This window comes from Ambystoma mexicanum, chromosome 8 (assembly GCF_040938575.1).
Source record: "Ambystoma mexicanum isolate Mex_15411 chromosome 8, UKY_AmexF1_1, whole genome shotgun sequence".
Lineage (NCBI taxonomy): Eukaryota > Metazoa > Chordata > Amphibia > Caudata > Ambystomatidae > Ambystoma > Ambystoma mexicanum.
Genome location: NC_090929.1, coordinates 17963346 through 17981326, shown reverse-complemented (window position 1 = coordinate 17981326; position 17981 = coordinate 17963346). Strand labels below are relative to the sequence as shown.

General features: G+C 45.4%; 1 protein-coding gene across 10 annotated transcripts in view; it reads left to right on the top strand.

Moving 5' to 3' along the window:
* DNM1 (dynamin 1) overlaps nt 1-17981 on the top strand; it is a 1028058-nt gene that overhangs the window by 744568 nt on the left and 265509 nt on the right. For all 10 annotated transcript variants that reach the window (XM_069609157.1, XM_069609159.1, XM_069609155.1 and 7 more), the window contains one exon: nt 16941-17050. In XM_069609157.1, coding sequence (XP_069465258.1) covers nt 16941-17050 — 110 coding nt within the window. The remainder of the gene's footprint in view (nt 1-16940; nt 17051-17981) is intronic.

The following is a 17981-nucleotide window of genomic DNA, read 5'->3' as shown; positions in this document are numbered from 1 at the left end:
AACATCTTTGAGTCTGTGTCTCTTTTGATACCGTGCCTGTCCAGCATCCACAGCATTCACACATTTTAAAACCCTCCCAATCAAAGGCCAGTGGATTCTTTCCTTGAGGATATTAATGAGGCAGATTTCCCAGAAGAGGAAGAGCAACTCTAATATGGGGAGGAGTGTGTGCATGGGATGATTACAGCTTTATTTTTCCATTAAATTATGGATCAAATAAAAAAACAGTGGATCCAAGCCATGAAGACTCACACAATTGCGAGGCATGTTAATGCATGCATATAAGAGGACTGTAGTCCGTCACCATATGTGAGGGGTCAGTAATGTGCAGCGGCCTAGTGCTTGTGGTTTGCTCCAAATTAAACATTTTATTAAAGAAAAAGGTTTTCAAATGAATACCCACTAAACCTACTCTAATGGGGGATTCCCAACTTAGCCTAAAGGCTAAGGGAATAACTCTAACATAAACAAACTGGCTCTCGCTCTAAACAACAAACCATTCAAAGTGAATTATTAACAACATAGAAGAATGACCCTCACCTGCCTGGGTAAACCCCTTCCCCAGGATTGCCCAAAGTCAATTTCCCCAAGTGTTCCTAAGGAAAAAGAAAGTCTTGAACCAGCTCTTCTTGTACGTTCCAAATGAAATAAATGTTCACCAAACAAAAATCCACTGGTAACCGTTCTTGAGCTTTCATTTGAAAAGATCCCCTTCCGATTCCAGCCAAGAAAATAGCCCCAATGGTAATCCTGGACATCTTCCTTAAAAGATTATTTTGCCACAGGCCAAAGAATAGTTTAGCAGCTTCTCCTTCTACAACTCTACAAGTGTTCATAACCTCTGCAGTACATTTAGTATAATTGCCAGGATGCTTCTTCTTGGAGGTTGCTTTCCTCTTGACAACCACCCTTCTACTATTGTTACCATGGAAACAGACTCCCTGGTTCCACAGTATGCCACTACTTCAACCAACCTCAATGTGACACCCACTGACAGTATTATACACAACCACAGTTCTGGTATTTCAGGACTGTTTAGGCATTAAAGACAAGACTCTGCGACCTCTACAGGTAGGCGCAGAACTCTTTTTTCCTATGCTCCAAGAGAAGGGCAGCCTCTTTGCCTCTTCTGTCTTACTGCCACCAGTATAATCTGCCTCTGCTTCCAGACCACTTTCTCTCAACTTCAACATGTCTCAATATCACAGATTATTAGTTCAATATTTTCACAAGCACCCAGCTCCCTTCCCCATCTTCATTCACAACTTCTTGGTTCCAGTAGCTACCTTGAGGTTGTATTGTATTGTGTGAGGGGGGCATGGTATCACAAGTAGACACTGACACAAGAGCTGCACGTTTCAAAACCTTTATTGATGGTTTAAAAGGGGCTGGAAAACTCCTATCTTGCCCTATAACTAAGACGAGAGTATTCGCGACCATCAAACAAAAAGAAAATACAGTCCTAGTCAGTCCTTAGTCAAAATAAAATGGCCTATAGTAATAAACCTATTGCCTGCCCTCTTTCTAATACAATACATTTGTAAAGGGAATGTGTAATGCAAAAAGGAAAATCAGTGTTCAAAAGAAATGTCAGTATGGCTGAGTAAACTCCCTTCCCCACATTTTGTAGCATGGGGTAAGGTGATTGATCGATTGATATTTTATTTCTATCGCGCTCGTACGCAAGTGTTTCAGAGCGCGGCAAGGCAAGGGAGGGGAATAGGGGAGAACAAAACAGCGATCTTACTAGGCCCAGTGACATTGAGAACGCGCAGGTGCATGGGAGAGGGGGGGTGCATGGAAGGAGGGAGAAGTGGAAAGTGCGAAGCAGAGGAGAAACAGATAAATAACAATAAATAAATAATACAGGCAACACACAGTGGTAATGCAGCCAGCAATTTGCAAGTGCTAGGTTTAAGGCAGCAGACAGGGGTAGGTCTGATAAGTGCAGTAAGAAAAAGGGGGGGCTGTACGGGTACAGATACAGACCCCAGTGCAAGGGGTGGCCCGGAGGCAGTGCGGGAGGGTGGCAGGGTGAGCAGGTACCTGGGCCCGAAGGACAGAGGGTGGCCAGGTGCACAGTGCCAAGAGAGAACAGATCTGCAGGGGAGAGGAGGAGCGAAGGCAGAAGAAAAGAGGAAGGTCTTGAGGTGCTTCCGGAACAGGAGATGGTTCTCCTCAAGTTTTAGAGTGGCAGGGAGGCTGTTCCAGAGGGAGGCCCCAGCCAAAGACAGAGATCTACCCCCAGCTCGTTTCTTTGAAAAACGACTGACCCTGAGGGAGTTGGAGGTAGAGGAGTGAAGAGCTCGAGAGGGGAGGTATTTGCGGAGGGATAGCTGAAGGTATTTTGGACCCAGGCCCCAGAAAGCCTTGTGGACAATGCAGAGGTGGCACACTTGGACCTTGGAACACACTCTGGCTTTGGACACATGGATGCAGTTAGTTTCATGGACCAGGGCCCACTTGGCCTTCCACGAAAAGTCCCTAATACAGTTCAACAAAAGGTTGTTTCCTTCTGGTTACCACAATTCAGTTTCAGGTTCCCTGCACGGGGCTCAAACCTTTCAATCAGAATTTCTGGGGTTTTCCTTCACCAAGCTTCAATCACACCTTCATAGGCTTCCCTCCGTCGGGCTCAAGCCTCCTTTCACTTTCCTTCCGCTGTTGAAGACTTTCGAAACTGTGAGGCTTTTGCTCTTATCTCAGCATGACCACTTTGACATTATTTGCTAAAATGTCACTTTTTCTCTCCTACACCAAGGCCTCTTGCTAAATGTAGTTTCGAGCACAGTACTTATTTCAAAGTTCCAAGATATCTCTCACATCCAGGTTTCCCTCTGCTGGGATCAAACCTAACAACAGTTAAAATCTTGCATCTCAGTTTCTTTCTCTTCCCGCTGCTTCTATGGCATCAGACATTTCACGGACCTCTCTGTTACTTTGTATCTTTAATTTACAATTCTTTAGAATCCTTTGCTTTCTCTCATGTCTTATCGCCACACGTGCAACCTTCATTCGTCAGATAATGTTCCCATCAAGTTTAATTTAACATAGACTGGACTTTCATTGCTTTCATCAACTCACCCGCTGTGTTCATTCATTTTCGTCTTTTGCGGCTTTGATATTGTAGTCAAGGCTGATACCACAACTGCCACTACACCTCCCCAACTTTGGCGTTCACCCAGGAGGGTGGCTGGTATCCTTGAAACACAAAAGAGGTTTGTCTCTGCTCTCTTGTCGGGCTTCCTTGCACAACCTCCAAGGCCCTTCAGAGTTATCAATTTCTCGCTGGGGTATCCAAGGTTTCTCCGTACCTCGGTTCTGTTCCTCGGCCTGTCGCTCTGCTCCGCCTGGTTCTCTGTCGCTCTGGAAGAACTGCTCCTTCTCATGCACTGCCTTGCTCACCTTGCTCAGAGTGTGTCTCAGTGTTTTGCCTTTTAACCATGTGGGGAGAACTAATAGGTACCTGGTGAATGTAATTAAGATCAAGTGCTTGACCCTGCCTGACCTTATTAGTGGAACATGTCCCATGTATTGCATGGGTGGTACTCTTTTTAGCCTCAGACCTCCTCTTCAGTGTTTATGTAGGAAAGGGAGGGGGGGGGGATTTGGGAAGTTGGAAAATACTATAAAATAGGATGGAACTGGGGTATTTGGAAAGGGGGGATACAATGTCTTGCCATCGGGCGTTCCTTCCCCACTCCCCGAGAACCCCTCACCCAGGTGATCATCCCGCACTTGTCCACCTCCAGGATCTGTATCCAAAGCTGATGGCCGTGCCCTGCCCACCTGAGTAAGGGATACCTGGGGTCTAGGCAGTGAAACACCCTCTGGATTTTCACAATTGCCACACTTCCAACTTTAGGTAACAATGTCACAATTGCATCAGAGGACACAGGACTTTTAACAATCTCAAAACTCAGGTGGATAGAATTAAACAAATCTTTCTTCATTGTAGAAACGGTTTGTCTCTTGACTTGGGTAATGCTTGTTCTTCTTGGTAATTCAGCAACTTCTGGGTTTAAGGAATACTTGTTCTTACTGTTACAAGGTTCATTCTTCAAAGGAGAAACAGATTTAGGTACATGCAACCACTCTTTAAGGTAGGTCTTTAAACTTAAACAACTGCGATTGTTTGTATGCCCACATATTAACTCTGAGACACTTCTTAACTCCGGTCAGGAATTATAATTAGCCACAAGCGACCTCTCTTTAATGTTATAAAGACTTGCAAAGACTTGTAACAAAGGTGAAAAGTCAGCGTTGGGGTTTCGGAGTGATTTTGGAAAGCGTTCCCCTTTTATTAGAGACACACGACCACCCCGCCAACATCAATAGCTTGGCAATGGGAAATGAAATGCTTCTCTATATACGCAAGCACTCCGATTTGTACTAATAGTGCACATGATACATTTCCATTGTCGACGAGACTCTTTAAAATGACAAACAGTTTATACTCGGTTCTATCTGCATGCAAGGTAAGTTAGAGCTGGTAACTGGCTTTCAGAGTGAACCTGAACACTCAGCTTCACTCACCGGCTCCAGGAACACTGTGGTTGCAGGCTTCTTTTTCTACTATGGCTCTAGGCACACTTGGGACCCACACCCTCCTGCAGCGTGGCTGTGTCAGGTCCGGCCACGCCAACTGGGAGTCTTCAGCACTCCACTGTCCCTCGGCTTGCTTCTTGCTATGGGCCTTGGGTTTCAGCACAGTCATGGCTCTGCAATTACAGCCCCTAGGCGCACCTGAGAAAACCTTAACTCTCAGCATGTCTCTCTCAGTGCAGCCAAGGCAAGGCAGGGTTTGTGAACACAGGACCCACTCAGAACTTGCAAGTGAAATCTGCTTTCTCCACATCCCGGCGTCCCTCAAGTGATCACACTTCCTCGTAAACTGCCAGCATTGTGCTCTTCTCCTTCAGCTACTACTTTAAGCCTTCCAGCTCCTGCTTCCCACTCCGGCTGCATGCTTTTATGCCTCTCAAGTGGGGCACTTGATTTCAGGTGCAGGCCATTACTATCAATTGCCTGACCTTTGCAAAGGCTGTTAGGCCTAATTGCCTGTCCTCCACTTCTACATGCCTCTTCAACCCTCTTCTTTTTCTCAGTCCCTATGTGATTCTGGGACATGTAGTTCATTTTCTCCAAGATAAGATTTTTCTACTTCTAGTATATGTTTAAGGGTAGATTTAATTCCCTTAATAATTTTAACAGAGGGGCTAGAGGTTGTAACATTATTCGAAGGAGGTGTTGTAGAGAAGGTAACACTTTCACTATTCCCTGTAGTGTATCTTTGTTGGGGAAGATATTTATTTTTAGGGGCCGAAATGATTCTTTCTTTTAATACAATAGGCTTAGATGTTACAACTTCAGATTTAACCGGAAGTTGAGAGAGATATTAAAATGACAATAAGCCATAACCTCGTCTGGCATAGTGGCAAGAATATCCCTTTCAGAGGAAAAATACTGCGTCTCATCCCACTGAATCACCTCACTTCCCTGGGCCTCGTCTCCACTCAGGTGATTCTCCTGCAGTATACCACCCCCAGGGTTGGGATCGGGAAGCGTCTGCCCTCCCCTGGCCACCTGGTAGGAGACTCTAGGCAGGGTATCAGTGAGGGCTCTGTAGGGTTCTTCCCACCTCCCGCAGTCACCACCCCCAGGGTTGGATCGGGAAGCGTCTGCCCTCCCCTGGCCACCTGGTAGGAGACTCTAGGCAGGGTATCAGTGAGGGATCTGTAGGGTTCTTCCCACCACCCACAGTCACCACCCCCAGAGTTGGGATCAGGAAGCGTCTACCCTCCCCTGGCCACCTGGGAGGAGACTCTAGGCAGGATTTCAGTGAGGGATCTGCAGGATTCCTCACGCATCATACCCCACTCTAATACAAGATCACCCTTTAGTAGACTCACTAATCGTTACAATGACTAGAAAGAGATGTGGCACTTCTGCATGTATTTCTGAGGCATAGACAGGAAGAGCAAGGGCATGTATTGCTTAGTGAGCAAAATTGCTACCGTGGGTACATATATCATACTCATAGCTAATCCAAATGCCCTGCTTGCGCCATTTGATAGGGAAAGATTAGATGAGTTTGACATCATTTTGAAACAACTGCTGGAAGCAGCACAATTGCGGGCACAAGCATTCCAGCAAGAAGGAAAAATGGTGTTAAATGACTCTAATAAAGTCCAGTCTCGATGCAGCAGAGATAGCAGTCAGATAGGTCCCAGCTGCATTGGTCGACACGTGTTATGCGTTTCTCAGGTTGGCAGCACTTATACCCACAACTCAAGCCAGGATCTTCGGTATGCCACAGGATGAAGAATACCTATTTGGACTACATGTCGATGAAAAATGGAGTGAGCCAAATAAAGGGTATGAGACTGCTAGATCTGGGAGCTATTGCCACTCAATCTTATAATAAGGGGTGCAGCACAAACCGGGGAGACCATACAGGTCAGGGACTTCAACTTATCAATATACTTTTCATAGCCTATAAGCCACCTGGCAGCAATACCCACAGCCGTATCAGCAAGTCCAATATGCATATCGGGCACATTGTGCTAGCAGAAGAGGCCAAACAGCAACATGGGCGGAGTTCCCTGCAAAACTGTCCCTGCCACTTCAAGGTAACCTTCCACAGTACCCTGGAAAAGAGAAGAGTAAAGAAACAGGGGGGATAAATTATCAAAGACAAGTGGATACCACAATCTGTACAAAAAGGTTACTGCATAGAATGCCCCTCGTCCACCTGACCCATCTCACTCAACTCCTCTCTCCTTCTCTGACTTTGCTGATTACTTTACTAATAAAGTCACCACTCTTTAATCATCCTTCTCCCATACTTCCTCACCTATTGACTTCACCCCTCCTCTACCCCTGCCCTCCCCTCAGCTCTCCTCCTTCTCTCCTCTCTCGGACCTTACATGTTCAATTCCTTTCCCGTGCCCATCCTACTGCCTCACCTCTTGACCGGTCGGACCTGGCGGGCAGAAAGGCACCCGCAAACACAACCTGTAGTTTGCCGGTCCGGGAACTAGGGTACCGGCAAGCTTACTGGTACCGTAGTTCCATTGAGGCCCATAGTCTTCTTGATCTATCAGCTGCTTTCGACACTGTTGACCATGCCACTTTGCTATCCTCTCTGAAGTCCCAAGGTCTTTCCGATTCCGTACTATAATGGTCAATCCTGTTCTGTCTTGTGGGCCGGTCATCTATCCTCTCATCATCTACTACTCTATGGTCTCTTGATAAGACTGTCCTTGGACCTCTTCTCTCTCTATACTATCCCTCTCTCAGCACTAATAGGCTAATTTACTCTTTCCTGCCATGTATATGCAAATGGTACCCACTTTTTCTTTTCCTTTTTATTTTTTCTGATTCTCTTCACTCTCCTGTCTCACCTTGTCCCAGGGCCATCCTGTCATGTCCTCACACTTTCTCCACCTTAACCCTTCCAAGGATTAAGTCCTACACTTCCCACTGCCTCCCCCTCACCCAATCTTTCTAGTCTATTCTTCTCTCCTTCTCCCCTTCTCGTCTCTTTTTCTGATCGCAATCTAGGTGTCAACTTCAACCTCTCTCTCTTTCTCTTCTCATATCACGTCGACTGCACATGTCATTTTCATGCCTACAATCTTCGTCGTGCTTGTTGCTTCCTCTCTTTCTCGGCTATTAAACTCCTTATCCTCTCTTTCATATTCTCTCACCTCAACTATTGCTCTGCTTTCCTACTTTGTCTTCCTTCTCATCTTTACCCCTCTTTGCTCTGTCTATAACTCTGCTATATGTCTTCTTTTGTCTCCCTCGTTGCTTATCTATCACGCGCTCCCTTATCTCAGCTTCTTTACTTCTGCTTGACTCCTTTCTGCTTTTTAACTTTCTTTGCATCACCTTTACATCTTTTCATGACCTTCCCCCTACCTATCTGTCTTCTTTTGTCACCTTCTACTCCCCTTCTGATACTCTTGCATCTCGATCACTTTTCCTCCTGACTGTACCCAACCCTCCTTGCGCTTCTCGCTTCTGCTCCCTCTTCCTGCTGGCTCCAAAACATTGGAATTCTGCCTCTGGATATTTGGTCTGCCTCCTCTATTCTTGTCTTTTGTCTTCGCTTGAAATCTCATTTCCTCTCCACCCTGTCCAATTTGTATTCTTTTACCCCTATTCCTGCTGTCCACGTGTACGTCATGGCATTTATATTTTGTACTGTTGTTCTTAATTCTGTTGTAAAGCACACTGGCGAAAGTGCTAAATAAATAACAATAAATATAAATGCAATTCCTTTTAAAACCAACTAACATCCCAACAAAACAAGGACAAGTCTGAATAGACTAATTCGGGTAATAGGCCATTTGATACACTCGGATCAATGTGGCTTTGTCCCCGGCAGGGCCACAAGAATGAACATACGTCCTGGCAAAAGTGGGGACACTACTAGGCCTGCATGCCATTATGAGGTTGTATTCGGAGAAGGCCTTCGGCTCAATAAGGTGGGATTTTATGTGGGAAACAATGGGAAAGGCTGTATTTGGGGAAAACTACATGACATCAGTAAAGTTATTGTATGCGAATCCCAGGGCCACGGGATGTTCAATGGCTTTACATCCCGCAGCTTTCCGATCCAAAGAGGAATTGCACAGGGGTTCCCACTGTCCCCGCTCGTATTTCTTGGAGTATAGGCATGAACCACTAGCAGAGATATTCAGGTCAGATCAACATCAGAAGGGATTTGGATGGCCAGGGGGCTGGGAAGATCCCATATGTCTGACCTATTAATATAAGACTGATGAGCACCTTAGTTAGTAAAATATGTAGGGAACACCCCACATTGATAGGGAAAGGTGGGCGTTATTCTTATTTCTTTAATAAAGACCAGGTAAAAATGCCTTAAAGAGTCTGCATCCTTCTATCCGCCAAACCACCTTGAATATGAAAGATGCTGATTTTCATATTTGTATGTATCCAAGACACCACCAGTATCTTAATACCAGCGCCTTAATCAATGTACGCTCTCTCAATGCCCACGCACTAGAAGTTAATGACCTGATAACCACCCAAGACTTAGATATACTCGCTATCACAGAGACCTGACTTAACAAAGCATCCTTAGACAAGACAGGATCGCCAAATCAGGAGGGGCGGGTAGCCCTTATTCACAAAGAAACACTATCTATCAGAACCATACCCCACCAAGAGGAAGGGAATGTTGACATACTATCAGTCAAACTAGCACTCTCACCAAACAGCACAATAAATATCCATATCATATACCGACCACCTGGCCCCACAGCAAATTTCATAGGTCAAGTCAATCACCTCCTAGGAAACAATATCAAGAAATCCACTAAATCACTACTTATAGGAGACCTAAACCTAGGATTCAACGACCCCAAGGACAAAACTGCGATCGCTCTAGCCAAAGACCTCCACGACACAGGCTTCTCACAAAAAATCACATTGCCTACTCACAAAAAAGGGCGCATCCTAGATTGGATCATAGACCATAATTGTAACATAGCCATCACTTCCAATATTAGCCTCCCCTGGACAGACCACAACTATCTCCAATTCGACATCCCAGTCTCAATATGCACTAAAGTGCCTACCACAGCACCGGCGACCTTAGCCAGAAGTGCCAAAAAGCTCACTGCGGACAATATCAGTGCACACCTCAATCTGCCATGCCTAGCGCCCCCGTTCTCCTCAGACCCGAACAGCCTTGCAGAAATATTCAAAGACACCATTACTATGGCTGTTAACACTGCTGCCCCACTGGAAAACAAAAAAAAGAAAAAATCCTTCCACTCTAATTCCTGGTTCACGGAGGAAATCCAGACTCTGCGCAAAGACAAACGCCAGGCACTTAAAAACTGGCAGTGCAATGCTTGTGACACCACAAAAGATAACTTCAAATCCATAGCCAAAAAATACAAAGACGCCATCTTCATTGCGAAATCTGAAGCCTATCACCATCGTATCTCCGCTGCCAGCTCCCACTCTAAAGAACTCTTCAGTATCTTTAAAGAATTAACTGTACCACCCACATGCCCTGATGAGATCGTCAAAGACGAAGCATGGTGCACAGGCATACAATCAGCCATGCTCGCAAAAATAAATCTCCTCCAAAATAAGATATCTCACCACTACATGACCTTACCTAAGCAAAGCCCTAATGCACAGACACAACCAAATGTAAGAACAAGCAACATGCCCAAATTCTTATTCACCGATATAGACATCCTCAGACACCTCAAACCTTCACAATGTAAGGGTGATGTTTGCACCCCTAAAGTCATCAAGGACTGCGCAGAACCGCTTGTGCCTCTTCTCACGGCATTTATCAATGCTTCATTCAAAACGGGCATAGTCCCAGACAGCCTTAAAGAGGCCTGGGTGCGCCCTCTTTTAAAAAAAACAACACTAGACCCCGCTAACCCTAATAATTACAGACCCATAACAACAGTTCCATTCCTCCTGAAAATACTAGACAAGGCCGCCCACAAACAGATTCAACTATACCTTGAATCGAACGCAATCCTAGGAAAAAGACAATCTGGGTTCCGCAAGGGGCATGGAACCGAAACCGCCCTTATAGACCTAAAAAACGAAATCACTAACATCCTTGACAAAGGCAAGCCCGCTCTCCTCCTCCTCCTGGACCTCTCTGCAGCATTTGATCTGATAGATCACATCACACTTACCAGTCATCTGACGCATGCAGCACACTTCTCTAAGGACGCAGCGTCATGGGTGACCTCTTTCCTAGAGGGCAGAGCTATGAAGGTGTTCTCTAACACAGCTCATGCAGCACCCTCCATCATCCACTGCGGTGTCCCACAAGGCTCATGTACGGCCCCCACGCTCTATAACCTTTTTACCAAGCCTCTCTTTGATAAACTGGACTCACTTGGGATCACATACATAAATTACGCTGATGACACCCAGGTTCTCCTTCCCCTGACGGGGCATTATCATCAAGACGCCACTACCCTATAGCAAATCTACTCCACCATACAAGCATGGATGGCTACTAACGGCCTCTGCCTGAACGGGGACAAGACCGAAATCCTCATTCTAGGTCAGAAATCCACACTCTTCAACCTCAATCCGCTGTACCTCAACTTCAACATAGATAACTGTGTCATCCCAGTATTATCTTCAGTTAAAACACTGGGGGTTCACATAGACGCTACCCTATCTATGGACAAACAAGTCATCGCCATAGTCTCGGCCCCTGCACAGAGTACTAAACTCATCAGTGCAATAAAACCATTCCTAACCAAGGAAAACTGCCTCTCCATCGCCAGAGCAACCATAGGAGACAAACTAGATTACTGTAATGTGCTCCTAGCCGGCACCTCAAAAAAAAAACCTATCTAGGCTCCAAACTACTCAAAACAATGCTCTTAGAGCAGCCCTCAGCATACCGAAAAGTGACCACATCACACAAGCTAGGAAGACAGCTCACTGGCTCCCAGTAAAGGACCGCATCTCCTTCAAAATTCTCACAACCACTCATAAATGTATCAACCTCTCAGCACCCTCCTACCTATCTGACACCTTATGTAGATCTCAATCCACCAGACTACAATATACCAATCAACTAACGATACCTCGCATCAATAGGACAAAGGCAGGAGGTATAGGCTTCCCATTCATCACACCTAAGCTCTGGAACTCCCTCCCCACTGACCTCAGAGCTGAAACATCACTCATCTCCTTCCGCAAGAAGCTCAAAACTGCACTCTTCAACTAACCATGCTCTCCTAGTTACCTGCCTCTCAATGCATGTATGTAATAAAAGAATAATCTCGTCCATTGTAACATCAACGGACTTGAACTGTATGTAACTAAGTATAAGCAACAATGTAACAAGCGCCACGATGCCTTCGGTCTGCTGTGCGCTCAACAAATGTGAATAAATAAATACATTAGTGATAGTGGCAGCAAATCTACACATCTACGTAGACAAGCAATACATGTGCATCTGTCTAGAATATTGCCTAGTGACAGGGAACAGAGCCATCAGTGCAAGCAGCACACAGCAGAGACAATAAAACCCATGCAAATTTTGGAATTCACTATCAATGATGTGAAATTGAGCCTCATACCCAGACAAGAGAAAACATTCTATATAGCCAGCAGGCAATGGATTTTCCTTCACTTAAGAGGATTCAAGCCTTTGTGACAAGAATTCTCCTTTACCAGGTGTCCCACTCTCTTGTAATGTCATCTACCTGGCAGGATTGACTCGCATTGACCAAGAATGCTGGCAGCTGTAATGACACAGGTGTGTCTGCAGTACACGCCATGGCTTTGAGTGACATAAGGAAACCGCTTAGCTTTCCTCCACACATTTCCCCTGTGGGGGTCTGCACATCTCCTCCAACAATCGATGACCCAATTATTAACATGCAAGGTTTCTTAAATTATATTTTGCCAAATCTGGAGTATCAAGTCTGTGAGGAATGTAATAGCCTTCAGGGTGCCTCTAGCCAGCAGAATGATGCTCTAGTTTCACTAAGCCTCTCAAAGCACAGTCTCTCTTTCAGCAGCCTGTGTCAGAGGCACGCTGAGAAACTGACCCACACTAGGCTTCTCAAAGCACAGCCTCTCTTTCAGCCTCCTGTGTCAGAGGCACGCTGAGAAACCGACCCAAACACTACCATCTCATCCTGCTTCTTTTCACCTGTAGTATGTAATCTTGACAGCCCGGACTCAGCAGCCAAATTGGCAACAGTCTATGAGGATATGATGTTACCGGCAGTCAACACCTTGGCCCCTCTAAAACAGAGAATGGTTAAAACTCAGCTGTCAAAGCCATGGTATTCTGCAGACGAACATAAACTAAAGGTTAGAAAAGACAAAGCCTTCAAACAATGGCAAAAGTCATCTCCCACATTAGTTAACAAGGTCAGTTATCCGGTGGGGTGAAGAATCATACAAAGCAGTCTCATGAAAAAAGAATCAACGAAGCCACTAGCTCCAAAGAGCTCTTTAAAATCTTACCTGAACTAGAGGTTCCTTGTCCACCCTCCTCGTCAATTAATAAAGATGAACAATGGTGTAAGCTCATTCAGAATTCCATGCGTTGCAAGGTTAAGGACATTAAATCCGCCATTGCAGCTAAGTTAACTTCCATGCCTAAAATCCAGCTCAGTTGCAACGCACAAAAGCATTTAGTGCCTAATCCACCTTTTGGCTTCTCTGTAACAGAAACAGTGATATTAGACACATTGGGAACAATTAAACCAACTAACTGCAAGGGTGATCCTTGCCCTGCAGCCATTGTTAAAAACTGTGCTAGCACACTTGCTCCGTTGATTGCTAAATTTTGTTAACTGTTCTTTCAGAGAAAGCCTGGTCCCTGTATCCGTTAAACAAGCTTGAATTACCCCTTTGCTGAAAAAGCTGTCCTTTGATCCCTCAGTGGCTGGTAACTCTAGCCCCATGACTAACATGCCTTTTCTGCTCAAAATCATTGATACAATTGCACACCAACAAATCCAGAATCATTTGAGGCAGTGTAATATCTTAGGTCCTAAGCAACCAGGGTTCAGAAGCCACCATAGCACTGACTCTACGTTACTGGACTTAAACATGTTTTTTTATTTTTTCTTTTTCTTTCTCTCTCTCTTTATGAATTCAAATATTGTTTTTATTGTTGTTCTTCGCTCATACTATGTTGTATTTGCTCTGTGATCGATGTATTCTTGTTTTGGTAAAATGTAAATAAACATTTCTTTTAAAAAAAGTGAAATATCTTGAGGTCTATGGATAAAGGTCAGTCTTCTCTTCTGATGCTTCTGGACCTTACAGCTGCCTTTGACTTGGTCGACCATGCCACTCCGGTTTCCAGGCTTCAGGAATCTGCTTCCTTCTCCAAGGAAGCCGCTAGCTGGGTTTTGTCATTTCTATCTGATCGGACAGCCAAGGTGTACAGTGAGAAGGGGACTTCAGAGGGCTTTGTACTTCCTTGTGGTGTACAACAGGGTGCATGTTTGTCGCCTACCCTGTTTAACATCTTCACCCTACCTCTATTTAAGATGCTGGACTCAGAAGGACTAACAAATGCAAACTACGCAGATGACACCCAGTGTCTCTTTCCACTTGAAAGGTAGGCCATACTTGTACCTCTTAAATACACTGGGGTACCCCCTGATCACGCTCACACCAGAGTAAATGTACCGCTCTAGGGAATTAAGGTCATGAGTCTATCTTGCAAGAGATAATAAACTTTAATATTTACAAAGATTTTGATTGGGGGGAAAGCAGAGGACTCTGCCATTCCAACCAGCATTCTAGCTTCCCTGGCTGGCTCCTGCGAACTAATGGCAAGCAGGTGCCTTTATATACTTTTCAACTTGGTCACTGGATACCGGCAGAGCTCATCCACAACTGTTCTTCTTGCCATACAAGGGATTCTGTAGTCTCCCGTGTTGCATGGTCAGATTTTCATTTAGACCAACCTACTTTAACATACAGCTGCCTCTGCAGGAATACATTGTAGCTCTTACTTAGCATCATTTGCTATGTTATAAACATTCATACATAAACACATCTTCCCGCCATTCTCTCAACACTTCACTCAATATTGTTATATTTGATCTGATCCAGTAATTCTCCAAAATAACCTTGTTTTCCTAGTACTCTGTATGTCGTGCATTGAATCTTTTTTAGTCTCCAATGGCTTGTGATGGACAAGGAACAGCTGCAGAGTTACCTTGTGTGCTCTGCAAGCCTGCCTGTAGTCTATTTTTAGCACAGGCTGCATTCACTATATGCTTTGAGTAAATCTAACTACAATTTAACAGTTTTACAAATATATATCCATCTAAATAGTTATTTGCACCTTATATTTCAATCATAACTATCTTTATTTAGTGACCCTCCTGCCCCCTGGACACTTGTAGTGCTTAGAAAACAGTTAACAGAAGTCTTGCCTAATTCTAAAGTGCTTGGGACACTTGGGAATGAAGGAAAGCACTAGGTTCATTCCCACCACACTCACTGGTAACCATACAACTGATTCCTTAACCATCAACACAACCACATTCACAGATGGTTGTTGTACAACAGGTTGACTCTTAACAACTCAAAAATTGATATTATGGTTCTAGGCACTAGACAGAAGCTGCATAGGTTAGATTGTTTGTTTCAGTCATTCAAGGTGACTGACTGTACTCTTTAATCTTGGGTTATCTTGAGTCAACCTGGATACACTTTGCCCAGCATGTCATGCTGGGTGGTACTCCCAACTCCTTCATTCCTTCTCTACCTGTATTCTCCCCATTTTTATACAGTGCTATGTTGCTTGCTAGTTTATAATGCGCCTGTACACAAATGTTTCTATTCAGGACAAGGAAGGGTAGACAGAGGGAGGACAAAACAAACGATCTCACTAGGCCATGTGTCATTCAGATTGTGCAAGTGCGAGGGGGTGGGAGAGGAGAGTGCAATGGCAATATGTGGTAAGTGCTGCCAGGGTGGTGGCTCAAGTAAGTGCAGAGAAGCAGGGGACTGTAGGGTTGCAGATACAGTCCCTAAGTGGGTAGGTGGCACAGTGGCAGTGCAATGTCATGCAGGAGCCGGGTGCCCGTGAGGTTCAATGGGTGGCCAGGTAACCAGTTAGCGCAGCCGACAGGAGCATCAGCAGGGGAGAGAGAGAGAGAAAGCAGAAGCAAAAAGGTAGGTCTACAGCCCACTCTCTGCCTGGAGAAACGTCTGACCCTCAGAGTTGGAGGTGGATGATGAGAGGGCTCTAGAAGGAAGATGCTTAGGAAGAGAGAGTTGGATGCAGTGTGGTGCCCGACCCCCGAAAGCCTTGTGGACGATGCAAAGGGTCTTGAACTTGATCCTTGCAGCCAGCGGGAGCCAGTGGAGAGATTTCAGCGCTGGAGAGATACGATCCCTGGGCTTGAGGCCAAGTACAAGGCTTGCAGTCCTGTTCTGGATTAGTTGCAAGGGGTGAAGAGTAGAGGCAGGCAGATTTAGAAAGAGGCTGTTGCAATAGTCCAGCCTCAGAGAGAACCAGGACTCGGGAGACAGTGACCTTCTGTACATATACTCCATGTGCAGGTACCACTTGGCCAGCCACGTCAGCATATTCTAATGCAGACCCTATGTTTTCGTGCCTCTTTCCCTGCTTTGAGATATTTCACTCCGTTCTGTGGCCATCTCCTATGAACTTGCCTTCCTAACGGAAGCAGCACATATGCAGATGTGGCAGTGGTTGGGGCCTGGGATGGAAAAGCTAGAGTGGCAGTGTTTGGAGCCAGGAGGAAGGATGCCAGAGAGACCAGGTGTGATAATGTTGGAGCAATAGTTATTATGGCGTAGGTTTGGATGCCAGAGCAGCAGTGATTTAGGACTCTGTGTTGGATGTCAGCCCTGCCTTGTTTGGCCCGTCACAGAGATGTTGGCCCATCAGTGTTTGGAGCCTGGCGTGTGGATGTCGGCCTATTTCTTTTTGTGCCTGATATAAGGGAGCCTGATTGGTCCTGTGGGACCTAGTATGAGGAACCTGAGGTGTGGCTGCTTGTATGCCTGTGTTTGAGAACTAGTCTGGGGATGCTGAAGCAGCAGTGGTGTGTTCCTAATGTCGTGATGCTGCAGTGGGACTGTTTGAGACTTGCTGTGGGAATAATGGGGGGTGCAGTTCTTAGGACCTGGCATGGGGTGATGGTGCTGTAGTGTTTATTGTCTGGTGGAGGGAATTCTAATGTTTGGAGCCCAGTGTATGGATGCATGAGTGGTGGTGTTTGGAGCAAGGTGTGGAGATGTTGTGCTGTGGTTTTTATGACCTGGTTTTGGGATGGCAGTGTGGACAAGTTTGGGGCCCAGTGTGTGGATGCAGGATTGGTAGTGTTTGAGACCTGGTGTGAGATGGAACTCCGATAGACTAACTGGTTGCCAATCATCTGCTTGTTTTGCAGGAGAAGGAGAAGAAGTACATGCTGCCACTGGACAACCTGAAGCTTCGGGATATTGAGAAGAGCTTCATGTCCAGCAAGCATATTTTTGCCCTTTTCAACACTGAACAAAGGTTTGTCACTGCGTCCCTGTCCATATTGTCCCTCTGCTCCATTTGACTATACACAGCACATTGTCGGACTCTTAAGAAGTCTTTTATTGTCCTAAAAAGTATTTTTACCAGTCTGTGCCTTCCCAAGCATCTCCCTTTACCCATCTTAGGGCCTTATTCAGAGGTCCGTGTAAAAATAGAAATGTGGTGTTGCAAGCCGGAACAACACATTTCTTAAATGCACCATATTCTGACAGGGAAAGAATGTGGCGCAGGGTCATGAAAGCCTCTGCTTTTGCATGAGCCTGATTTACGGCTTGACAACGGCCCTAGCAACCATCAGCAATGCAGGGCAGCCACATGGAGGGGATTCTTCTCCCAGCAGCACTAGTTTAGCACGTGAATAAAAGGAGTAGTTAAAATACAACAACTCTGAGGTACTGTTAAAATCCACTGCACACGTTTTCTCTTTATAAAAATAGCATTTCTTAGACTGTGGCACCACTCTTCTAGTTTAATGAATGTTTAAGAAAACATTCTTGAATTAGAAAAGCGTCAGTGGCAGAAATGTTTGCAATGCCACTGGAGCACATGTTTACCCCACAATGAGAGATTTTAGCAGCTTTTGCTGCTAGCAAGTACGTCATCTCCCACCCACCCTCAATACTTCCACTCACTTCAGAATGGTGGTGCTGGAAATTGGAGGGGAGAATGTCGTATTTCCACACTCTTTTTATCATTAAACCAGAAACGCCCCCCTTCTGTACAAAGCATCTACTACAAGAACAGTCTGTGTGTCGAGCAACTCCCCTTATCCATATCCATGTACAGAGCACCTCCACCGCCTCCCCCAGATGATCTAAGAGTGTTTAGAACAACCACCTGTCCCATCCCACTGTAAAGGTCCTCCTTCTGGGTGGTAAGACTGCTTAGAACCACCCTTTTCCCCATT